Here is a 27415-nt window from a genome sequence, read left to right as displayed (position 1 = left end):
GGCAATGCTGACATAGTATTACACAGCTCACAGTAGTTCACATCAGATATGGGGCAATGCCGACATAGTATTACACAGCTCACAGTAGTTCACATCAGATATGGGGCAATGCTGACATAGTATTACACAGCTCACAGTAGTTCACATCAGATATGGGGCAATGCTGACATAGTATTACACAGCTCACAGTAGTTCACATCAGATATGGGGCAATGCTGACATAGTATTACACAGCTCACAGTAGTTCACATCAGATATGGGGCAATGCTGACATAGTATTACACAGCTCACAGTAGTAGTTCACATCAGATATGGGGCAATGCTGACATAGTATTACACAGCTCACAGTAGTTCACATCAGATATGGGGCAATGCTGACATAGTATTACACAGCTCACAGTAGTTCACATCAGATATGGGGCAATGCTGACATAGTATTACACAGCTCACAGTTACCCCACAAGCGTGATGATGATGACCTCTAACCAATTTACCTGTAGGTTTAGCGGTGATGTACGATGTTGTGTTGGATAATTTTATAGTACACCCTTTAAACAATGAGCCATTGCCAAGAATATGTAATGAAGGACATATATAATATGAAATATTAACAATTGACCGAGAGCTCGGAATAGATAATACCCAAATACAATGAAGGACACATAGACAATGAAATATTAACTACCGACCCAGGGCCCAGAATATCTGATACCTTACCGTAGACATGGCATGATTCGGTGACTCATAAATTATCATATAATTAGATTCAGAGGGTAAGTTCTCTCCGAAGTATACAATGAATACTAGAATACAGATCGACATTAGTTTTGTACATAGCTTTGTATTCTAAAATATGAATACCTTTTATATGATGAAATAGTTTAGGAGCGGCAAGGATTAAAACCCCCAATGACTGAAGGTTTATTTGTCACCTGTTATACCGCCATAGCTTAGAATGACATACTCTGTATGCATGGGGTTAAATTTGAGTTATAAGTATATAATATACATACGTAACAATCAATGAAAAATGATGTAACTAAATACGAAAATATATGAATTGGATGATTTTAAGTATATAAGTTGTACACAGCCAATAATAATTCACGAGAAGAGATTTTTCTCCACATATGTATATGATATTGATTTTTTTATAAATTACATTATTCACACTATTACTGTATGTTATAGAATCAAATTCACATGTATTTTACGTAAATCTTTTTTTTTTCGAAAATCAGTCACTTGGTTACAAGAATATCGCCTCACAATTTTCCTGTGAAACATTGTTTTACGTACAATCACTTTAAAAACACATGGTTTTATTCAAGTGAAATTCACATGCTTGGTTTAGTCTGTATAACAGTATTTAATGATATTTTCCACTAGGTATGTATATCAGATGTTGACCCGAAAACGTTACAGACTACTTATGACGAATACACGTCACAGTACGGCCGGGAGAATGTGTGCAGCATCCCGTGTGACGTCACTGTCGAATCGGATCTGAAAGGTGTGTATCTAATCATGTATATAAAATGATTTTCAAAAAAAAGGTGTGGTGTCATGAATACTACCAATAAGGAGGCATCAATAGACTAAATAAAATCATGCACCACTTAACTTCTGAACTCAAATTTTGATATTTTTTCGAAAGGTGAAATGCTCAGCAGAATGAGATTTTTCCAATATGGATTCTAATGAATAGAATGTTATTTATACTATTACATGTATTTAATGTCCAGAAAGGTCGGACATTCTGTTAACTGCAATGGTGCTATTAGCTGCATGTTAATATCAGAATATTTTGGATTGTGTTTAACTTGTATGGAATAACCATTTATATAAAAGTTCATAATTAGTATCATAATTGCTACTAAGACACTTTATATGTAAGAATAATTCATTGTCTAAGGAATACAATTTATTGCTAGTGTGAAAATGTGTTATTGGGATATGAATAAACATTCCCGTTAGTTGTACATAGCAAGTAAAATGCTTATCAAAGACTAATGCGGAAGTGTCGTGTTATGTTAGATGTATTTTCGAAGACAAGAGGAGAACTGAAAGGCCTTGATATAGTGGTGAACAATGCAGGGATTGCTAACGAAGCCATGTGGGACAAAATGGTGGACATCAATTTGGTACGCTGTCACGTGATTTCACCATTGAAACGCCTCGTTATTTACCCATTGTGGTTAACGTTATTTCTCCATTGGGAAACCTCATTATTTATCCATCCGTAAACATCGTTATGATGGGTATATCTCCCGAGTGGGTGTACAACACCAGTCTCTGGTCACCTAATTATTTCGCAATTAATAGTTTGAAACATGTCTGAATGGTTTACTTCAAATGTTAGTGGTTATTTTATATTCTTGTGTCACATTGGATCATTTAAGGACGTACCAAGCATTTTTGATCCAGAAAAAAACCTCAACTCTAATACCTGATAGAGAGATCCTCTGCCTATATCCATCACTTTTAAAAATACTGCTTCAAAGTTATTGACTTTGCGGTATACCAGTTATTTTAAGCCCGACAAACGTCGTCCCTTGTTAATCAGTTACATCTATTATATACAAACCAGATAAAGGTGATCAAAGTTGTTACCTTTGAGGTCTATTATTTGTTTAAACATTCGCTTCAAAGTGATAATTGGTCTGATAAAATTATTCATTTGCATTTATAATCGTATACTGAAAATTCCCCATTGACCATACTTAAGCTAATAAAATATCAAAAATAAATACACAATGAACGCTTCATATACAATATGATATAAAAGAAAATAGTCTGTGTGGGTAAGAGTATGGCACTACTGTATTTACAGAAAGGAGTGATAAGAGGGACATTGTTGGCTATGGATGCTATGAAAACAGTCAACGGAGGGAAAGGTGGGGTCATTGTCAATGTGGCATCAATGGCAGGTAGGTATGAAAACAGTCAACGGAGGGAAAGGTGGGGTCATTGTCAAAGTGGCATCAATGGCAGGTAGGTATGGAAACAATCAACGGAGGGAAAGGTGGGGTCATTGTCAACGTGGCATCAATGGCAACTAGGTATGAAAACAGTCAACAGAGGAAAAGGTGGGGTCATTGTCAACGTGGCATCAACGACAAGTAGGTATGAAAACAGTCAACGGAGGGAAAGGTGGGGTCATTGTCAATGTGGCATCAATGGCAGGTAGGTAAGGAAACAATCAACGGAGGGAAAGGTGGGGTCATTGTCAATGTGGCATCAATGGCAGGTAGGTAAGGAAACAATCAACGGAGGGAAAGGTGGGGTCATTGTCAATGTGGCATCAATGGCAGGTAGGTATGGAAACAATCAACGGAGGGAAAGGTGGGGTCATTGTCAATGTGGCATCAATGGCAGGTAGGTATGGAAACAATCAACGGAGGGAAAGGTGGGGTCATTGTCAATGTGGCATCAATGGCAGGTAGGTATGAAAACAGTCAACAGAGAAAAAGGTGGGTTCATTGTTAATATGGCATCAATGGCACATAGTATTAAAACAGTCAACAGGGGAAATGGTTGGGTCATTGTCAACGTGGCATCAATGGCAGGTAGGTATGAAAACAATCAAGGGAGGGAAAGGTGGAGTCATTGTCAGCGTGGCATCAATGGCAGGTAGGTATGGAAACAGTCAACGGAGGGAAAGGTGGGGTCATTGTCAATGTGGCATCAATGGCAGGTAGGTATGGAAATAGTCAACAGAGGAAAAGGTGGTGTCATTGTCAATGTGGCATCAATGGCAGGTAGGTATGAAAACAGTCAACGGAGGGAAAGGTGGGGTCATTGTCAATGTGGCATCAATGGCAGGTAGGTATGGAAATAGTCAACAGAGGAAAAGGTGGTGTCATTGTCAATGTGGCATCAATGGCAGGTAGGTATGAAAACAGTCAATGGAGGAAAAGGTGGGGTCATTGTCAATGTGGCATCAATGGCAGGTAGGTATGAAAACAGTCAACAGAGGAAAAGGTGGGGTCATTGTCAACGTGGCATCAATGGCAGGTAGGTATGGAAACAGTCAACGGAGGGAAAGGTGGGGTCATTGTCAATGTGGCATCAATGGCAGGTAGGTATGGAAACAGTCAACAGAGGAAAAGGTGGGTCATTGTCAATGTGGCATCAATGGCAGGTAGGTATGAAAACAGTCAACAGAGGAAAAGGTGGGGTCATTGTCAATGTGGCATCAATGGCAGGTAGGTATGAAAACAGTCAACGGAGGGAAAGGTGGGGTCATTGTCAACGTGGCATCAATGGCAGGTAGGTATGGAAAACAGTCAACGGAGGGAAAGGTGGGGTCATTGTCAATGTGGCATCAATGGCAGGTAGGTATGGAAACAGTCAACGGAGGGAAAGGTGGGGTCATTGTCAATGTGGCATCAATGGCAGGTAGGTATGGAAACAGTCAACGGAGGGAGAGGTGGGGTCATTGTCAATGTGGCATCAATGGCAGGTAGGTATGAAAACAGTCAACGGAGGGAAAGGTGGGGTCATTGTTAATGTGGCATCAATGGCAGGTAGGTATGAAAACAGTCAACGGAGGGAAAGGTGGGGTCATTGTCAACGTGGCATCAATGGCAGGTAGGTATGAAAACAGTCAACGGAGGGAAAGGTGGGGTCATTGTCAACGTGGCATCAATGGCAGATAGGAATGAAAACAGTCAACGGAGGGAAAGGTGGGGTCATTGTTAATGTGGCATCAATGGCAGGTAGGTATGAAAACAGTCAACGGAGGGAAAGGTGGGGTCATTGTCAACGTGGCATCAATGGCAGGTAGGTATGAAAACAGTCAACGGAGGGAAAGGTGGGGTCATTGTCAATGTGGCATCAATGGCAGGTAGGTATGAAAACAGTCAACGGAGGGAAAGGTGGGGTCATTGTCAACGTGGCATCAATGGCAGGTAGGTATGAAAACAGTCAACGGAGGGAAAGGTGGGGTCATTGTCAACGTGGCATCAATGGCAGGTAGGTATGAAAACAGTCAACGGAGGGAAAGGTGGGGTCATTGTCAATGTGGCATCAATGGCAGGTAGGTATGAAAACAGTCAACGGAGGGAAAGGTGGGGTCATTGTCAATGTGGCATCAATGGCAGGTAGGTATGAAAACAGTGAACGGAGGGAAAGGTGGGGTCATTGTTAATGTGGCATCAATGGCAGGTAGGTATGAAAACAGTCAACAGAGGGAAAGGTGGGGTCATTGTCAATGTGGCATCAATGGCAGGTAGGTATGGAAAACAGTCAACGGAGGGAAAGGTGGGGGGTCATTGTCAACGTGGCATCAATGGCAGGTAGGTATGGAAACAGTCAACGGAGGGAAAGGTGGGGTCATTGTCAATGTGGCATCAATGGCAGGTAGGTATGAAAACAGTGAACGGAGGGAAAGGTGGGGTCATTGTCAACGTGGCATCAGGTAGGTATGGAAACAGTCAACGAGCAGTAGTGGCAATGATGGAGGGAAAGTTGGGGTCATTGTCAACAGAGGAAATGGTTTGGGGTGTGGGCATTGTCAATGTGGCATCAATGGCAGGTAGGTATGAAAAACAATCAACGGGGGGAAATGGTGGGGTCATTGTCAACGTGGCATCAATGGCAGGTAGGTATGGAAACAGTCAACGGAGGGAAAGGTGGGGTCATTGTCAATGTGGCATCAATGGCAGGTAGGTATGAAAACAGTTAACGGAGGAAAGGTGGGGTCATTGTCAAGGTGGCATCAATGGCAGGTAGGTATGGAAACAGTCAACGGAGGAAAAGGTGGGGTCATTGTCAATGTGGCATCAATGGCAGGTAGGTATGAAAACAGTCAACAGAGGGAAAGTGGGGTCATTGTCAATGTGGCATCAATGGCAGGTAGGTATGAAAACAAGTCAACGGAGGGAAAAGATGGGGTCATTGTTCAAGGTGGCATCAATGGCAGGTAGGTATGAAAACAGTCAACGGAGGGAAAGGTGGGGTCATTGTCAATGTGGCATCAATGGCAGGTAGGTTATGAAAACAGTGAAGGTATGAAAACATTCAACGAAAGGTGGGTCATTGTCAACGTGGCATCAATGGCAGACATGAGTATAATAGGTAAATTTCGGAAAACAAATATGGACAACAGTGAACGGAAAATCCCATTAAGGTGGGGGTTGATCTAAACGTTTTGTGTTTTTAATTGGCTGTACCTGAAAGCATAAGCGATCTATCGGAGGTCGATGAATATTCCACTGTAATTTACCAACTCAGATTATGATACAATTACAACATAATATATGGAATTACTTGCTTTAACTCAGATTATCATACAATTACAACATAATGTATGGAATCTGCTTTAACTCAGATTATCATACAATTACAACATAATGTATGGAATTACTGCTTTAAACTCAGATTATCATTTACAAATATGTATATACAATTACACATAATGTATGGAATTACTGCTTTAACTCAGATTATCATACAATTACACATAATGTATGGAATTACTGCTTTAACTCAGATTATCATACAATTACAACATAATGAATATGGACGGGCAAAGAAAACCAGTCTTAATGCGTATCATTGGCCCTTCCAAAAGTTCTCACATATTAATACGAACCGGTAAAGTTCTGCTTACATTTCCCAGTTCTGACCGTTTTGAAATAAATAAAAGTATGAAGCATTGAAAGCGAGGCTGCGTGGAAATGTAATACCACCGACATAGTCCAGCCGGGAGTAACGTTTTTAGAATTTCTATACTTAAAATCAATTTCTTCGTACGCAAGACAGAATTTTGACGAAGAGATATTCTAATTTCTATTTCATAAGAAATTATACTGGATACATTCACACCTTTTTAAACCCGACTTTAGCCATCCTTTCGCCCGACTGTTCCACTTTTAACAACCACCGCCATATTAATTTATTTCGTAACCATTCTCGGTATTACCGAACAGTGCAACATAATTACTGCTTTAACTCAGATTATCATACAATTACAACATAATGTATGGAATTACTGCTTTAACTCAGATTATCATACAATTACAACATAATGTATGGAATTACTGCTTTAACTCAGATTATCATACAATTACAACATAATGTATGGAATTACTGCTTTAACTCAGATTATCATACAATTACAACATAATGTATGGAATTAACTGCTTTAACTCAGATTATATACAATTACAACATAATGTATGGAATTACTGCTTTAACTCAGATTATCATACAATTACAACATAATGTATGGAATTACTGCTTTAACTCAGATTATCATACAATTACAACATAATGTAATGGAATTACTGCTTTAACTCAGATTATCATACAATTACAACATAATGTATGGAATTACTGCTTTAACTCAGATTATCATACAATTACAACATAATGTATGGAATTACTGCTTTAACTCAGATTATCATACAATTACAACATAATGTATGGAATTACTGCTTTAACTCAGATTATCATACAATTACAACATAATGTATGGAATTACTGCTTTAACTCAGATTATCACACAATTACAACATAATGTATGGAATTACTGCTTTAACTCAGATTATCACACAATTACAACATAATGTATGGAATTACTGCTTTAACTCAGATTATCACACAATTACAACATAATGTATGGAATTACTGCTTTAACTCAGATTATCACACAATTACAACATAATGTATGGAATTACTGCTTTAACTCAGATTATCTCACAATTACAACATAATGTATGGAATTATATACTGCTTTAACTAAGATTATCACACAATTACAACGTAATGTATGGAATTACTGCTTTAACTCAGATTATCACACAATTACAACATAATGTATGGAATTAATGCTTTAACTCAGATTATCACACAATTACAACATAATGTATGGAATAACTGCTTTAACTCAGATTATCACACAATTACAACATAATGTATGGAATTACTGCTTTAACTCAGATTATCACACAATTACAACATATTGTATGGAATTACTGCTTTAACTCAGATTATCACACAATTACAACATAATGTATGGAATTACTGCTTTAACTCAGATTATCTCACAATTACAACATAATGTATGGAATTACTGCTTTAACTAAGATTATCACACAATTACAACGTAATGTATGGAATTACTGCTTTAATTCAGATTATCTCACAATTACAACATAATGTATGGAATTACTGCTTTAACTAAGATTATCACACAATTACAACGTAATGTATGGAATTACTGCTTTAACTCAGATTATCACACAATTACAACATAATGTATGGAATTAATGCTTTAACTCAGATTATCACACAATTACAACATAATGTATGGAATAACTGCTTTAACTCAGATTATCACACAATTACAACATAATGTATGGAATTACTGCTTTAACTCAGATTATCACACAATTACAACATAATGTATGGAATTACTGCTTTAACTCAGATTATCACACAATTACAACATAATGTATGGAATTACTGCTTTAACTCAGATTATCTCACAATTACAACATAATGTATGGAATTACTGCTTTAACTAAGATTATCACACAATTACAACGTAATGTATGGAATTACTGCTTTAATTCAGATTATCACACAATTACAACATAATGTATGGAATTAATGCTTTAACTCAGATTATCACACAATTACAACATAATGTATGGAATAACTGCTTTAACTCAGATTATCATACAATTACAACATAATGTATGGAATTACTGCTTTAACTCAGATTATCATACAATTACAACATAATGTATGGAATTACTGCTTTAACTCAGATTATCATACAATTACAACATAATGTATGGAATTACTGCTTTAACTCAGATTATCATACAATTACAACATAATGTATGGAATTACTGCTTTAACTCAGATTATCATACAATTACAACATAATGTATGGAATTACTGCTTTAACTCAGATTATCATACAATTACAACATAATGTATGGAATTACTGCTTTAACTCAGATTATAATACAATTACAACATAATGTATGGAATTACTGCTTTAACTCAGATTATCATACAATTACAACATAATGTATGGAATTACTGCTTTAACTCAGATTATCATACAATTACAACATAATGTATGGAATTACTGCTTTAACTCAGATTATCATACAATTACAACATAATGTATGGAATTACTGCTTTAATTACTGCTTTAAACTCAGATTATAATACAATTACAACATAATGTATGGAATTACTGCTTTAACTCAGATTATAATACAATTACAACATAATGTATGGAATTACTGCTTTAACTCAGATTATCATACAATTACAACATAATGTATGGAATTACTGCTTTAACTCAGATTATCATACAATTACAACATAATGTATGGAATTACTGCTTTAACTCAGATTATCATACAATTACAACATAATGTATGGAATTACTGCTTTAATACCTGTTCTATGGTATATCTACAGGAATCCTGCCAGTCGCCCACGTACCGGCTTATAGTGCCGCCAAACACGGCGTTGTGGCGTACACCAGGAGCTGGGCTGTGAGTATCACAAGTAAATGATGTTTTGGAGCGTCGAACGGTTGTTTGTTTTGATTACCAATTTATCGCATTGTGCATATGGCTATCGGTATGTGACATGCATCCCTTGCCATGTCAATAAGAGGAAATCGTGTTAAGTCCAGTTTTTTGTCCATAATCGAGTGGAAATTAGATTAAATGTAAACGAAGCTGTGAAACGAATTTTAATGTAGTGGAAAATTACCATTCAAAAAAATTAGGTAGGAAATATAATCATGGAAATATGAAATCACAAAATAAATAAAACTAATACTCTATTTTTGTAGTATACGCAAGAGAAAGAAACAATGATATTTCAATTTTACGATTTATTTTTCTATTTCTTAGAAAAACCCAGAATCAACTGATAACAATATACGCATGGTTAGTCTGTGTCCTGCGTACGCAAAGACAGACATCCTCAAAATGGACAAAGGCGCTGCACATGGCGAAGTACTAGTGGAAGAGTCATTCGATAAACTTGGCATCATGAGGTTTGTGTTTACGTGTCTATATACCATAAAACCATTTAAAGAACTGTCCTTGAATTAAGAAATTATTTTTTGAGAAGTGTAAGTTTTTGTTACTGTTTTCCCCCAATTGACAGCTAGGTGTGGAAATTTTCCGAAAAACTCGCTTTACCTGATTGCTTTCATCTTTATTCTCTACCATATTCTATATTTTGTGTTTTCTATCGTTACATCATGTAGTTCATTTTGCTTGTTACCTTTGCTTAACTTATAAGTTTGCCTTTCTGATTTTTGTATCGTGGCGTGGCGTCCGTCAACAAGTATTCGACTCATATTTGGTCTGCAGTAACCTTCATTTAAAGAGATACATAAATAGTTTGGATCCCAAGGGACTAGAGAGGCGGGGCCCAATAGGTGAAATTTTACAAATTCTTTAAAATCCTGCTTTGCAGTCGTTGTGGGGATACAAAATTTTGTTCATATTTGGTTTGTAGGATCCTTGACTAAAAGGGAACTTCTTTTGTACAAAATATGAAACGAATCCTTGTTGATGGACGACGAACACCACGCCATGACATAGATTCGCCGGTCATTGGTCGGAATTATTGGAAAAAAACCCATATATTGTGAACAGCTGACATTCATCCCCTATTTATTTTTTTTAAAGACATAAACAGTTAAAGATGCGCCACCGCCGACAGAGCATAAATGACATTCATCATTTGAACAATAATTGGTACTCAATCGTAAATATATATGTCTAATTAACACAAAAACTATGATAAAATAATCACATTTGCCTTTGGTGCATGCGCAATCAGTATTTCATTCCATATAGGGTATAGTGACACGGAATTTTTTCGGGATGCAATTAATTCTTTCTTCATATTTTTAACTTAATGTAAAATTAGAAGCTCAAACTTCTCAATGGTGGTAATGGTGTAAAGTAAGTAACTTTTGTAACTGAAGAAAAATACTAAATCGTTTGCTCATGTTTTTGATAGTAAAAAAATACTATTCGTCAGCGGTGGAGCATCTTTAACGTGAACTCATTACTTGCTGCTGAGATTGTCTTAATATACTAGGTGAGCGGTACAGGCCCCGTTAGCCTTTCGCTCCGTTATCATTTAATCAAGACTAACCTCGTACATGTTCCCACTCACACGATAGTTTTGATTCCATTGTGGAATGCTTGATATTCTCAATCCCTATTTATTTAAATACTTTTCTACATGTTTTTCCATTATTCTAATGTCCCTTTGAAAGAACGGTGTTAACCATTTGTGTGAATTGTATATCAAGTCATTCTTCTTGGTAATTTCTCCTGCTTGATATACACAAGTTGCCATCTTCTCATAAAAACAAAGTCTATCCTGCAACCAGCAGTGGTGTTGTCGGAATACACTTAGCTACAACATATATATTTTTGCCGTATTCGGCACTGAAAAAAAGCTCATTTCAACCGATATAATTCCGAGGCGATATACGGTATGAATGACGGACATATTGGCATCAGTGCTGCCATTATTCAGCTTAAATATGTGTGATTTGAATGGATGTTGCAGGATAAAAGTATACATGGTCAGTGTTTTAAAATATAAGCTGTATTTTTTGCTCGGTTCAGACAGAAAAAAATGTTGCTCGGCGATGGCTCTCACCTTTATCATTACAGCTGATAAAGACACTGACTATATATTCTCTATGAATTATTTGTTATTCCAGTATTGTGTTTGGTGCGGACTCATGATTGGTTAGCAATTTCATTCCATTTAAAATCATATCGAACCATATATAACTTGCTGTTTTGTTTACAGTGTCGACACCGTCGTAGAAGCGTTCCTGAAAATTTTGGACGACAGCGACAATCATGGGAAAGCCTTATCAGTGACAAAGATGAAAGGAATGGCATACGTTTAGCACATGAACAATGGAATCGTTACAATTATATAACTATTATGGGCTATAAAGGACCTGGAGGCCAGATGAGTACACTGATGTTCGGTTATAGGTATCTATACGGCGTGTTATCGATGACACAGGATACAGTGGATTTAATATCGGTAGGCGGGTACTTATATTTTGCTCTTAGAGACAGCTCAGGTCGGAAGAACCTACACGAACCTTCAGATGATGAAAAGATTAATTTCCGGTCTTTCGTACTTCCGGTGTATGAAACACGTGTCGCTTTTGGAAATCAGAGGAAATGATCAATGAATCGATACCAGTTACTTGGTGTTGAAATAGATTAGATTGACCTCGATTATGTATCGTGTATAATGAGTCTTTATTGCGACAATAGTGTGTAACAGTGTCACGTTAACTAACAACCAAAGAAAGGTAACTCCTATCATCATACCATCAGATGACTGCCACACGGTTGTTGTTCATCCTTACAACATGTTATATCTAGTTCATATTTGTGCCATGGAAATAATTAATTTATAAACAGAAAAGAATTTTTCCATACATATATTTCACAATAGTTTATTTTAGTCATGAAGAAAAGGACTATTTGTGACATTTGTTTCGTGTTTTGAGACACATGTTCATATGTCCGTTACCTAAACCGGTTACTGACAGTAATTTTCACACTATGCTTGCGTAAACCTTTTTTTCTGAATCAACATGTTTGAAGATGGCTCAAAAAGAATACAATAACGTATTTTTGTAGTTTTTGCATATATATATATATATATACCATATAGATAAAGCCGTTGTAAATAAAAGGTTATGAAGAAATGCTCTGGGTTTTTTCTTCATTTTTTTTTTTTAGTTTTATTCCTATTGTCGACAACCCTTTCCAAAGAATCCTACATCAACATTTTAATCAAAGTGTATAACAAAGCATGTTTATGGCGAAAATAAATCACAAAGATAACAACAAAACGGTGATTTGATCTGTCGTTAGAGTTTAAAATCACACAATGACTGATGAAGTGTCGTAACTGCCTTAGAAGAAACCTTACTTTATTGATCTCATTAAAAGGTACAATGTGACAAGTAAACGAGCTGCGATTGAAAGTGGAATATTATCGTTGTTTTGGCGATCAGATACCTTTAAATGATAACACTCTTCCTGCTAGTATTTGATCAGAACCTTTTTCCACTTTTCCTTGCGATTAATTGTTTGAATTCTTGGTTTGTTCTAGATGTTATTTCGAATATCACTCTCAGCAAGCGAATGGATACTCATGATAAAAACATAATGTATCTGAACTTCTATCTTACACATACATGTAGTCGTTCACAACTTGTGTACCGGCATGTTTTGTTTGACAGTAACCAACATCAGAGTAGTCGCGATGTTGGCCAGCTCTTAGCTGAGTGCAGACCTGCCCGAGATATAGACCATCTTTCCTGGAGAGTCTGCAATTTCGTTTGCATGACAAGATAGTCGGCTGATCTGATTAAGTTGATTTTTACAGCCAAGTGAATACAATTCACGCCAGGCATTGAATAAGTTCTTGTGGAGTTTGTTGAAAGTCCATTTACTGCCATGAAAGACATATACTGTATTGGTATTTATGTATTTCCAAACTCTAACAGCACAAATGGACCCATTTCAAAGTTATCCACAAGAATGGTTACCGGAAAAAATAGTTGGGAACATTCGCTAATCCAGAAACGAACAGTTTTAGTATGAAAACTTTAAGGTGAAAGGCTCATAACAAATCACTGTACCAGTCGAAGCATCCTTTGGAATATGATAGTTTGTAATAGTTACAAAAAACAAATTCCAGTTTTACAAATCAAATTTCACAAATCTATATCGGGCCAGGGAAAATTTAAATATAAACAAAAATGACCTTTTAAATCGGTGAAGACAAAAGCTATCACTAGTACAGTCAGAAGCAGCCAATATCCACTACTGATATATACAGGGAGTTTACGCACAATCAAAGTAAACATCACTGCTACAAACATCCAACAGAAAATAAAAAGGAGGAACTCATTTCTCATTTAAACATTTTTTTATTTCGGTAGTTGACAGACTTTTCTGCAATATTTGAATCGGCTGATAAACTGTTAAATGACATGATTGTTATTGAATAAAAACTTTTTTTTTCATTTAGAATATATATTACCAAGTGTTTTAAATTAATGCTTGTGAAACCATAGTAGTCTTGCTCGTTTTACAATATGATCTAGTGGTGTAATATCTATGAACAGTTCAACCATATAATATGGTTGTATAACGAGCCATACATATATGGGGAAACCCTGTGTTTGTCTAACCATTACCGTGCCTGTCTTTTCCTAGCATTTCGTCTTATTAATTTCTTTTTGAGTTATATCCAATCTCTTTATACTAGACTTATCACCAATAAACCAGCCAAGCGTAGCCTTAGTGATTCTTTGTTGATATAACGATATAGTATACTATAAATTGATTAATGGATATGTTTTTTTATTTTTAGGTATTAAAATGAAATTACATACTTCCTCAAGATCAATATTAGTTATTTCTTTAACGAATTCACATAGATAACCATATCAGAATACTCGCAAATCGAGTATTTATGTTGCACAAGTGCAAATAAAGACTATACAAGTGCTCAGTTAATAAGATAGGAAATGTGTGATTATATAAACCCCTAATTTCCCAGCGATATCGTTGTTTGATGAGATAGCTTCCATTAAACATTTCCCAATATGATGGAATAATGCCTCATCGCGTAAAGTCCTGACGGACTTGTATATTGTTAGTACACAATAACACGCGAGCAGGACAGACGGTATGGTAACTGGCAATGTGTCACCAACAATTTCCCGTAACCGCTCCGGAAGAAACCCATACGTGTTAGCATCGTACGTAGTAACGGTCGCCTCACCTTCTCCTAATTGGAAGGAGTCTCGACAATGGTCAAGGCTTGCATTGAAATGTTTTGATTGCATCAGAAAGACTGCGAAATCTACTTTTGCTGATACATCAGAGGGGCAGGAAGTGATGGCGTCTGTGAATTGTTCCAGAGCTGGCTTTTGTAATCTTCTAAGTTCTTCTGGTGGGTCGTCCAGTTGGGTTTTCATGTGATACATTTTCCCAAGGTCTTTATGCATTAGGCACTTCTCTTTGTTCGTCGTAAACGCCTTTGCGCGGAGTTTCAGTTTGATCAAATTAATCATCCCTTCACGTCTGAACATTGGAGATTCGTGTTGTATACGTTTGGTTTTCAAGCCATTCGCGATCGATTTCCCGCCAAACAAAGCTGAATCAATCTGAAGAAGAACCCATGACTTATCAAAGTCGTAGAAAAACATAAACTCGACTAGTCTTCGAACACATATCGGAAGTCGCATTGTGTCGTTGTTTCCATGGCCAATCTTCCCAAACTGATAGTCCCCCTCTCGTTGGTACTTGATCAGAACCATTATCCACATTTCCAGAAAGTAGACGGACAGCTTGTTCGGATTCGTGTTTGGCTGTATACGGTACTTGGGATACCGTTTCCAGTATTCATGGGTATAAGAGAATGCATACTCATGATGGAGATAGGCACTTCTGTCTAACAGATACATGCAGTCGTCCACAACTGGTGTCCCGACCTGGTTTGTTTGACAGTATCCTGACAAGAGAGTAGATGCGGTGTTCGCCAGTTCTGTACAGAGTTTCCACACCACTTCATGGCCGGAATCTTTTGATTGAAAGTACTGAAGAATGCTTTCAAGGAGGCTACAAGCAGAGTGTAAACCTGCCCTCGATAGCGACCATCCTTCATGTAATAGCCTGCGCTTTTGGTAGTGTGGTTGGGTATTTTCCGTTTGTGTTTCATTTAATTCCATCTGATCTGATTCGGATGAACTTGTCAAATGCTTGAATATGTTTTCAGCCAGAAACAAATAATTCACGTGCGTTTTATTTTCTAACTGAGACAAAATCGTATGAACCATGCTTGCGAAACAAAAATTAACACATAAGTATTCAAGTAATTTCTTTAAGCTTCCAGACGTGACAAGTTCTTGCGGAGTCTGCTGAACTTCAAATGGCATGACAGATACATGTTCTAAAAATTGTGCAAGTCTTGGTGTCAATGTATTTCTTAACTCCACCAGGCCATTGGTAGCCTGCATGAAAATGTCCTCTTCAAAGTGATTCACAAGATTGTTTTCCTCAACGAAATAGTTGGGCACATTTTTCTTTGTCAGGAATTCATACATTTTGTCCATAAGACACCTGATATTCTCCATATTTGACGATTCCGTCCAAATGATTACTGGACGAACTTCACAAAGCCAGAAAAGAGCAGTTTTAACATAATATGATGAAATACACTTTGTTGTTTCGTCTGATTTAATAAGCGATTTTGTGATTTGATAGGCAAGGCGTTGTTTTTCTGACAAAGACAATGCTAACATTTTCTCTGCTTTAGTTGATGATAATCTCCACTCGAATGGACGTAAAGGACTACCGTGTGATCCAATGGCCACAAGGTGGCATCCTTGTTCTTTTATATCCCTTACAATGGCGCTGCCTGGCCACTCCCGATCCATTACCCGTGTGAAAAAGTTGTCAACACGTTTAGGCCAAGATGAACATTTGACCCCAAATACGCAATCGATTGACGTCATTACGCCGCTATTTTGACGAGACTGAAACGTGACTGACGGTCCGTTAAAAGTAGGCATTTCCATGAATATGAGATTCACTTGCCTTTTCTTACTTTGGGCGATAGACTTTTCTAGCTGCGTCTTTAGTATTTCGCTCGATAAGCCATCATTTTTAATCTGCGATGTTGAGAGTGCTCCTGACTTAGCGAGAGACACAACTGTTGATGGGATGATGTAGTAATATCCTGGGCGAGTAGCCTCTACTAACTGGTATAGACTCGTATCTGGGGGTTGTTCACGGTCAGCGGTCCAAGTGTCGGAAACTATCTTATAGTTATCAAATACAAACATCATGTCAATGTCGGTACTGGCGTCAATCGCAATTTTGGAATCCTTTTCTGCTTTACTGAAGTATGGGAGGTACAGTCGTTCAGCATGACTGCCACACTTCACAACTTCTACGTTCAGACTGTTACCATAGGCAACAGCCTCCTCCGCGATTGGCTTGTAAATTGTATCAACAGAATAGTTCATGACATTAGCAAAAGCTATGGCATTTGTGAGGAGTTCTCCTATGGAATCCCGCGAGTCCATCGTAACCTTTATGTGGATATGGTTTCTTCTTCGGAGGAGGAGACAGTAGTCCTGAATAAGACGTAAAAACGAGTTCTTAATCTTACGCATACTGTACTTTAAACCTCGACATGCCAACATTTGATTTTTTTTGTTAAAGACATTTCACTGTGTTGGATGATATTAGCCGCTGTGATTGCAAATATCAACTGAGGATATACTCATTACGAATAGTCATATCAGTACATACCGAGGCTCTGTATTTAACACAACCACCAGAGCTTGTTAATCTGAACATCAAATGAATTACTGTACATATGCAATAGATATATGATCGTCAAGGAGTGTTTCATTTCATATGAAAGTTTAGAATTTACAGAGAAAAAGGTGAGGATCCTACAAATATGTTACACTATTCAATATTCATTATTAGATTATTCTTCTCCTACACACTTTGTAACTACAGACAACGTTATATCTGCAAAACACATATTCACGGTATGGTAACGGGATCCGGCCCCGGTTGTTTAGTATCAACTTCCGGGAAAATCGTACCCAAAAAATGAGAGGGGTACGTGCTAAATCGCTTTAAAAACTCGATATTATTTCATTTGTTTATTGAAACCTATGAAAAATTAGAACAGTGAAAGCTTAAATTTTTAATATGTCCAACAACTGTATGTGAAAATGAGAATAAAGCCTCCTTTTTGTATTCAAACATGTAACATGGATCGTATTTCCGTACAAAACTGAGAAAAATCCGTGAAAACATGAACATATCTCAAGATATCGGATGTATTTCTTTGAGATAAGATGTTGAATGAAGAACAAGGATAGAACTAAAACTATCTACCACTTCAAATTTTTCGTAAATACGTACTTTGTACCATAATCGACGATGCTTAGTGAGCATGTTATGACTAGAGTGTACGTGTTTGGCACGCACAAAATTCCGGTTTGGTATATCCATTAGTATACGGTTTGCTATAAAAACCTGGTTAAATTTGAATCGCAAACAGGGAGCCGCAAAGCGCTCCACAGTTGGTATGAGAACTCAAATATCAAGCTCAAATTAATTAATGTGTGTATTGTTAAACTGGAAAAAAACCAGCTGGTGCCAAAATAAACAGTAATTTGGTATTTTTGACCAGTTTCCATGACAACAAAAAAAATACCAAAAATGGAAGGTATGCAATAACAAAAGGCACAACTAGGGCACTTGTCTGATATAAACACAGAAAACGCGTTTCGCAGGGAATAATACAAACCGATTTACTGAAGGAACGAACGGACGAGATCAAAGTAATGAACGAGCAAAAAGGAACGCACGAAAGAAATTTCGTACGAAACACTGTATGATTTAAGGATTGAAACCTTTGGACGTGTGCACAGATAGTTTAACAGACGGAAGGAAGGAAGGACACGTGGTACCCATAAGCACAGCTGGATATATAATATGACTGAAGACAAGGCCTTAAAAGACAGATGTATGATTGGTATTAAAAATGTACCAAACCGTATACGGTGTATCAAAACACCAGGACATGATAAAAACTTAGTTAGTATGTAGGATTGAATCTTCAAGATTGGGCTTTTTCTGATATTTTCATGTATGTGTTGCCTTAGAAGTGCTTCACACTTCCTGCCCGGGCACGAAGGGCTGCGCCTTTATAATTTTGAATATACATCTGAGATAACTGTTTTCCGGTAGATCGTTCATGAATATTACGGACAGTAGTGGGCCCAGCACGGATCCTTGAGGGATTCCTGATGATACGTCTTTCGAAGGATTTCATATTAGTCCTTGGTCTTTCCAATACGAATGCTGTTTCTGTCATATAATAGCTATAGTCTTGGTCTAAAATATGTACGAGTTACGTCCCTTGTATCGTAGTCTGTGTTATGTAACATGTATTGCTTACGTCATCAATAAAGGGGTTCTAAGAAATGGCTGCCTCAGTTATCCGTTAATAGCACATGGTGTCAGAAGAAACTACAAAAGATGGACAGGTTAAAGCCGCCCACTGAACTCCAATTTACGGGTAATGTGTCAGAAAACTGGCGAAGGTTCAAACAAGCCTATGATATATACGAGGTAGCCGCTAAAATTGATAAAGAAGATCAAAAGGTACGCGCTTTCAATTTTCTCCACGTGGCTGGCCCAGCAGCGCACAACGTTTATAAAACGTTCGTCTTTGAACAAGAAGGAGATAATGCAAAGTTAGGCAAAATATGTCAACAATTTGAATTGTATTGTAATCCTAGAAAGAACATTACATATGAAAGGCACGTATTCTTCACTAGAAACATGAGAGAAGGGGAAGAGATTGATGCTTATGTCACTGACCTAAAAACTAAAGCTGCTACTAGTGAATCTTCAGGATAGCATGATTAGAGATAGAATTATTTGTGGAATTAGAAACGTCCATTTGCGCGAAAGATTACTTCGAGAGAAGGACCTAACACTTGAAAAATGTGTAGAATTTTGTCGAGCATCAGAGGCAAGCAGTATGCAATTAAAAGAACTGGGAGAAACACAGGGGTCATCTAAAAGTATACATGGCATAAAGAATAAGCAAATATCTACAAAAAAGATTCAGAAAGAACAGAAACCCCAACATTCTACTCAATCTAGTCAGAAAAGGGAAACAGACAAGCCAAAGAAAAGATTTAAATGTAAAAAATGTGGTCTTTCACATGCACCCAGGAACTGCCCGGCATATGGGAAATCATGCTTAAACTGTAATGGGATGAACCATTTCCCGAAAATGTGCAAAAAGTAAGTACATGCACTGGATGAAGAAAGTGATGATGAATACCAAAACACACAGTTTGTAGGTATGGTACACAAAACCTGTAGTGAACCGGGTACATAGACAAAAGACACAGAGTGGCATGTCAAAGTATGGATCAATGATCAAAAGGTAACACTTAAGATAGACACAGGAGCAACATTCAACGTCATTCCTGTAAACCTTGCACAACAGCTGAATATAAAGGGCATCAAAACAACAAGGACAAAACTTGTGTCTTATTCTGGGCATAGCATTAAAACCGTAGGAAAGAAGGACATTGCTATGGAGTACAAAGGCAAATTCCATGTGGCAACATTCAACATTGTCAGGTCAAGATTCATGCCAGTCCTAGGTCTAGAAACTTGTGTAGAGATGGGTCTCATACAACGACTAAATGCTATACAAACTGGTAGAGACAACAATGAAGTCACAAACAACAATCAACAAACACCTGTTGAAAAGTACATTTATTCTCAGGACTAGGTTGTCTACCTGGAGAATACAAGATTAAGGTTGATGTGAGCGTCCCAGCTGTAGTACATCCTCCAAGGAAGATTCCGCACATGCTTTCACAACAAGTAAAACAAGAGCTTCAACGAATGGAAGAACAAGGTGTGATAACAAAAGTAACAAAACCTACAAAGTGGATGAACTCAATTGTTGTTGTTAGGAAGCCCAACGGCTCTGTAAGATTGTGTTTAGACCCACGGGACTTAAACAAAGCGGTGAAACGCGAGCACTTCCCTATGAAGACTGTCGAGGAGGTGCTAGGTTATTCACTAAACTTGATGCATCACAAGGATTTTTCCACATAAAGCTGGCAGAAGAAAGCACGTGGTTAACGACGTTTAACACCCCATTTGGGCGTTACAAATTTGAACGTTTACCTTTCGGCATCAACGCAGCCAGTGAGGTATTCCAGAGAGAAACAAGTCAGATTTTTGAAGATATTCCAGGATGTGACGTCATAGTAGATGACATTTTGCTTTGGGGAAAGAACGAAGATGAGTTAAACAAAACACTCGAAGTTGTTCTCCATAGGGCCGATGAGGTAAATCTAAGATTTAATGAAGAGAAGTGCAAGTTCAATCAAACTGAAATAGACTACGTCGGTCATACATTTGGAGCAGATGGTCTGAAACCAAATAAAGACAGAATTGAGGCGATACTCAACATGCCCGAGCCAACAGATGTGAAGAGTCTACAGAGAAAGTTCATACCAGATTTGGCAACTGTTAATGCTCCATTCCATGAGCTACTCAAGAAAGATGTGTGTTGGCACTGGGATCATAAGCATCAGCAAGCACTTGAACACTTGAAAAGACTCATTTCCCAAGCCCCTGTGCTACAATACTATAATCAGGATGAGGAAATTACAATATCTGTTGACGCATCATCCACAGGATTGGGAGGTTGTCTGATGCAGGGAGGCAAACCAATAGCATTTGCGTCAAGATCAGTCAGTTCGGCAGAAAGGAATTACATGTACGCTCAGATAGAAAAGGAAATGCTTGCCATTGTATTTGGAGCAACCAAGTTCCATCAATACATCTACGGTTAAGAGACTATATATGTACAAACAGACCATAAGCCATTGGAGAGTCTGTTCATGAAACCTCTTATCCAAGCTCCACAAAGGATACAGAGAATGATGCTCAAGCTCCAAAAATACAACCTAAGTGTGTATTACGTACCTGGGAAAGAGCTACACATAGCTGACGCGTTAAGTCGCGCACCGTTAAGGGATCAGCCAGATACAGAAGAATTCAAAATACATACATTTGTTAGTATATCAACAGAGAAAACCGATGAATTTGTGGAAGAAGTAGATAAGGATCCAATTTTGTCAAGAGTAAAGCACCACGTGACATATGGATGGCCGGAAACCAAGGCAGATGTTTCCAAAGATCTGGAAGTGTATTGGAATATTCGTGATGAGCTCAATTTATGTGATGGTCTCCTCATGAAAGGTGATAGGATAGTGACTCCGAAGTCACTAATTAGTGAAATGATGAATAAGGTCCACGCTGGACACATGGGAATCACAAAGTGTCTAAAGTTAGCAAAATCCAGTCTATTCTGGGTAGGAATGTCAAAGGACATTCAGAGCAAAGTTGAAAATTGTGAAATATGTCAGAAACACAGGAATTATCAGCAAAAGGAACCAATTGTGCAGGATGAAATTCCTGATAGGCCATGGGAAAAGTTAGCAAGTGATATATTCTATCTTGGCAGTGATAAATACATGATTCTGGCTGATTACTACTCAAAGTATTTTGAGGTGTCCAATATTCCTAATGTTACAAGTTGTACAGTGATACAATACATGAAGTCACACTTTGCGCGCCGTGGCATTCCTGAAATTCTGAGGACGGACAATGGTCCAGAATATTCATCAGGTGAATTCCAAGCATTCATGAATGAGTACAACATCAAACATGTTACCTCTTCACCAAGATATCCGCAGAGCAATGGATTTGCGGAGAGAACCGGTCAAACTGCAAAAAAAGCTTATAAAAAAGGCAAGGGATGATAATCGTGATCCTGAAATAGCTTTATTAGAACTGAGAAACACACCGGTCTCTGGTGTAGGACTCTCACCAGTCGAAATACTGATGGGACGCAAAACAAAATCTACTATTCCTATCAAAAGATCTTTGCTGAAGCCTAGAGACAAATCTCACAAGATGATACCAAAAAACCTGGAAAAAAACTAACAAAAACAGAAGAAGAATTACAACATTGGTGTCAAAGAAATGTCTAGAATTCAACCCAACGAGCATGGAAGGATGCATACAGGGAGGACGTGGACACCAGCCAAGTGTATAGGGTATGATAACACTCCAAGGTCATACATTCTAAAGAGTGAAGGTCGAACCTATAGGAGGAACAGGAGAGACATTCTGAAAACTCGCGAGAACTTTTGTGATGAACAATTTTACCAACATCCGTACGCGTACACAAACATTCCTGAAGCACCAACTCCATCTTCAGTGCTTAACGAGACATTACCAAGAGAACGCGAAACCAATCAACAAGAACCACTTCCGATGAAAACTAAAGTAACAAGCAAAGACACTTCGCGATCGCTTACTATGGATACATCGATATCCAAGGAACTAACACCAAATGACAAAAGTGAACAAAAAAACAAGTTGAGTGAGTGGTAGGGCAATCATCAAACCAAAACGCTATGAGAACTAGATAATGCCCATGACTTGTACCAAATTCGTGTTCGAACATTTGTTTAAGTGTTTGATATTGTTCGTGAAATATATGTCAGACAATGGTTAATTGATATTTCAAATTTCAAGTATTTTCTATATTTGACTGTTTAAAGTATTTTAATGGTTAAAAACAAGAAACAAGGTAATTTGCTGTATATTAACAAGATTTATTCAATAATTTCAAATATGAAGTAATTCTGTGATAAGCAAACTTCTATATTAATGATCTGCAGAAGAAATACATTCATTTTTCAACATTTGATATATAAGGTAAATTTGGAAGGGAGATGTCATATAATAGCTATAGTCTTGGTCTAAAGTATGTACGAGTTACGTCCCTTGTATCGTAGTCTGTGTTATGTAACATGTATTGCTTACGTCATCAATAGAGGGGTTGTAAGAAATGGCTGCCTCAGTTATCCGTTAATAGCACAGTTTTAATAGATGTAGTGCAGTTGAATAACTGAAATGCGATATGACACAACGGTCAGTAAATTATGGTGAATTGGATATAAGCTGTTTCATAAAAATAAACACTTGATTAAGCATCGTTCGTTTCGCCCTGTAGATAACATCACGGGAAAGATTATAATGTTAATAAATTGGTTTAAAAATACAAGGGCATCAATATCAATTTTATATGTAATAAAATGCTTATCTGTAAATAGAACACAAAGATAATGCGTCTCCTCCCCCGGGGTGAATAAAATACACATGAGTATGGAAGTATAAAAGTGTCTAAGACTTGACTTGTATTTAAAATCCTTAAATAATTAATTGTTGCATACTTGTTATAGGATGTGGTGGGTTTTTTTCGGCTTTCCCAATATATACTTTGATATGACGATATATAACAGCTACCAAAAACCAGGATTACAAACTTACATGTATATAAATTTAATTGTTTTCTATGCTGGTAATGATGTATCGGCTCTTGCTGTGAAATATGTTAATTTGACTGCGCGAAAGGATGATACTGTCCCTAAGTTATCCTATGTTTTTATTTGTGTTTTAGATTTTTAACCAGGTTGTTATACCATACCGTATACTAATGAATACCAAACCGGAATTGTGTGCGTGCCAAACACGTACACTATAGTCATAACATGCTCACTAAACATCATCGATTATGGCACAACGGATGTAGATCTATTTCTTTCATACCTACACGTGTAATACTGGCTGGTCTAGGGCAATACACTCATGTCGCCTGAGGCTGTATTGCATGGCTACCCATGCAATAAAGCCTCGTGACGTCACGGCGTCAACAAAATCTCTATTTCCTCGGTAAAATTTTAACATTTTTTTCACAAAATTGACTGGTTTTACTATAAAAGATGCAAGCAACGGAATTTGTGTTGAAAATATCACGTAATTTTTCATGTATGGAAATTGACTTCCGGTCGTGGATTTCTTCGAATTTATTTCAAAATGGCGGGATATTATAGTTGTAAAATTGCAGTAAAACGTCGTGGTATGAAAGAAAAATACTCTTTCATAAGTGGATATGAAGGATAGGGATATTCTACCCTCGGGATCACAAAATGTTGCAAAACCCTCGGCAAGCCTCGGGTTTTACTACATTTTGTAACCCTCGGGTAGAAGATCCCTATCCTTCATATCCACATATGAAAGAGTCTTATATTATGATAAATTTGAAGTGGTAGATAATTTTTGTTCTATCCTAATTCTTCATTCAACATCTTATCTCAAAGAAATACATCCGATATCTTGCGATATGTTCATTTTCTCACGCATTTTTCTCAGTTTTGTACGGAAATACGATCCATTTTACATGTTTGAATACAAAAAATAGACTTTATTCTTATTTTCACATACAATTGTTGGACATATTAAAAATTTAAGCTTTCACTGTTAAAAATTTAAGCTTTCACTGTTCTAATATTTTATAGGTTTCGATAAATAAATGAAATAATATCGAGTTTTTAAAGCGATTTAGCACGTACCCCTCTCGATCTTGTAAATATAGCATTAAAGCTCCCTATACTTTCTATAAACGTATCGTGGTATTATGAAAAAGTATGCACGCTTCCTGCTGCTTCATTGGTAAAGAATATAAAAGCTTAAATTGCACTGACTTTATTTGATCATATCTGAATGCAAACACAGAAATTTGTATTAATTACTCGTAAAACATGTTCATTTACGTAGATAATTCCAATTGTAGTCAGATACGGTATGAATACACATCATAACTAACCTTTGAGAATTTCCCCAGATAGTGGCTGATATTTCGAAAGTAGAATGAAGCAAACTTTTGAGGAATCCCCTGGCTGATGTTATTGTCAGACATTTTGAAAGCATACTTTGCTACTGTTTAAGTCTGTTATGCAATAAGGCGAGTTTTTGACTACCTATGATTTCATCTCGTCCATCATACATTGAGATAGTCGAAGAATCTAAGACCACATAAATCACTTTACCTTTGATGGATATTAAGTCGGGGAATCTCAGACCACAGAAATCACCTCACTTTTGATGGATTTTAAGTCGGGGAATCTCAGACACCAGAAATCATGAATATTGAGTCGGGGAATCTCAGACCACAGAAATCACCTCACTTTTGATGGATATTTAATCGGGAAATCTCAGACCACATATCTAGAAATCACCTTACCTTTGATGGAAAATAAGTCGGGGAATCTCAGACCATAGAAATCACCTCACCTATGATGGATAATAAGTCCCCCAATCTCAGACCACAGAAATCACCTCACCTTTATTGAATATTAAGTCAAGGAATCTCAGACGTTAGAAATCACCTTACCTTTGATGGATATTAAGTCGGGGAATCTCAGACCACAGCAATCAAGGATATTAAGTCTGGGAATCTCAGATCACAGAAATCATGGATATTAAGTCTGGGAATCTCAGATCAGAGAAATCATGGATATTAAGTCTGGGAATCTCAGACCCCAGAAATCACCTTACCTTTCATGGATATTAAGTCGGGGAATCTCAGACCCCAGAAATCACCTCCCTTTTGATGGATATTAAGACGGAGAATCTCAGACCACAGATATCACATTACCTTTGATGGATATTAAGTCGGAGGTTCTCAGACCACAGATATCACATTACCTTTGATGGATATTAAGTCGTGGAATCTCAGACCCCAGAAATCACCTCACCTTTGATGGATAGTCAGAGAAAGCGCAGCAGCTCCGTCCTTCCTGTTGATGTTACGCCATACTGCACTACTTCTACTACACACATACACACACATAAACAGGCTGTGTAGGGTAGTTTTGTTCAATAACAGCCGACATATGTGGTTAGTGCTAGCGTGTTCCACTGTTCTGCATCGCCAGGTTTATTCAAAGACTTTTTACATTCACCGCCTATTTAAAGGACAATACACTTAGATATTTATATAGCCGTGACGTATTAAGTACTATAATTACATATAGACCGCTTTTAACCGTTGTATCGCTTATTTTGCTCTTACTTCAGTAGGTTGTGTCTATTTCATCGTGACTCTAACCAATACTCTCCATCAGACACCGTTGCAGTGGTAAATTATATATAGATATCTATATCATCTTTTTTATAATTAGCTTGAATAAAGGGTCCACATCGTTCAGCTGACCGGCCCACTACCAGCCGGGCGAAAGTGTCCTGTAGGTCAGTGAGACCCCTTCCTTATGAATATACGTGTGGTTAGCCTTAATCAGACCCGGAGCTCATTACTTCAGTCATTCTATTTTCAAAACAAATTGTTCTCGTTTAATTCTATAATGATATGATTCAGAAGATATTCATTGAATTATATTTACATTTGTCTTTATGGCAAAAAATAAGAACAAAAATAAAACTTAATAAAATATGAATTATTAAATTGAAACCGCAGAGTAAGCCATCCACCATATCAGAATGGTTAAAACAAATTAGGCTTTAACAGGTACTGGGCATAACGATAACCCCCTTTAATCTATAAATAAGAGGAATTGGGGGACAATCTCATTTATATTTCACTTTTCGTACTGCAGAATCGAGAATAAAATGTATAGCTAAATGTGTCTGTGTGAAAATAATATTTTAATCATTGTCGCCTTCAGCCGCTATGTATTGTCAGACATTCATCCGAAATTAAATATTTAGCTTGTATTTCTTTTTGGACATCCAAAACGTAGCATCAATCCAATCTAAATTCTACCTTGTGGAAATCTTCTCCCCGAAAGTGTATATTCAAAATGTATAATACATTTAAACTAATTCAAATCGCCTCAGAACCCAAG

The 27415-nt window shown here is 37.2% G+C and overlaps 2 protein-coding genes across 5 annotated transcripts in view; one reads left to right on the top strand and one right to left on the bottom strand.

Annotated features, from left to right (window-relative positions):
* LOC138332913 (15-hydroxyprostaglandin dehydrogenase [NAD(+)]-like) overlaps positions 1-12285 on the top strand; it is a 29467-nt gene extending 17182 nt beyond the window's left edge. Inside the window, exons 2-8 of one of the 3 annotated variants that reach the window (XM_069280939.1) lie at positions 1390-1513; positions 2038-2144; positions 2834-2897; positions 4561-4593; positions 9451-9527; positions 9894-10039; positions 11830-12285. In XM_069280939.1, the coding sequence (XP_069137040.1) occupies positions 1390-1513; positions 2038-2144; positions 2834-2897; positions 4561-4593; positions 9451-9527; positions 9894-10039; positions 11830-11932 (654 nt within the window). In that variant the 3' untranslated portion in view covers positions 11933-12285. Of the gene's footprint in view, positions 1-1389; positions 1514-2037; positions 2145-2833; positions 2931-3984; positions 4018-4560; positions 4594-9450; positions 9528-9893; positions 10040-11829 lie in introns of all 3 variants that reach the window. The other 2 variants (XM_069280940.1, XM_069280938.1) reach the window with 2 other exon arrangements.
* Positions 12286-13776: 1491 nt separating this feature from the next.
* Positions 13777-26454, bottom strand: LOC138332912 (uncharacterized). 2 transcript variants are annotated; one of them, XM_069280937.1, is made up of 2 exons: positions 26259-26391; positions 13777-17206 (listed from the first exon to the last, which is right to left on the bottom strand). In XM_069280937.1, exon 2 carries the CDS (start codon positions 17153-17155, stop codon positions 14576-14578), a length of 2580 nt encoding a protein of 859 aa, XP_069137038.1. In that variant the 5' UTR covers positions 17156-17206; positions 26259-26391; the 3' UTR covers positions 13777-14575. The 2 variants fall into 2 exon arrangements, with proteins under 2 accessions (XP_069137038.1, XP_069137037.1); XM_069280936.1 differs by having other exon boundaries at positions 13778-17206; positions 26309-26454.
* Between the last annotated feature and the right edge of the window lie 961 nt (positions 26455-27415).

This window comes from Argopecten irradians, chromosome 10 (genome assembly GCF_041381155.1).
Source record: "Argopecten irradians isolate NY chromosome 10, Ai_NY, whole genome shotgun sequence".
Classification (NCBI taxonomy): domain Eukaryota; kingdom Metazoa; phylum Mollusca; class Bivalvia; order Pectinida; family Pectinidae; genus Argopecten; species Argopecten irradians.
This window is presented reverse-complemented; position numbering and strand designations above follow the sequence as displayed.

Excerpts from the sequence above, each read along its gene's own strand:
- LOC138332912 (XM_069280936.1), bottom strand. The coding sequence starts at position 17,155 with ATGGACTCGCGGGATTCCATAGGAGAACTCCTCACAAATGCCATAGCT.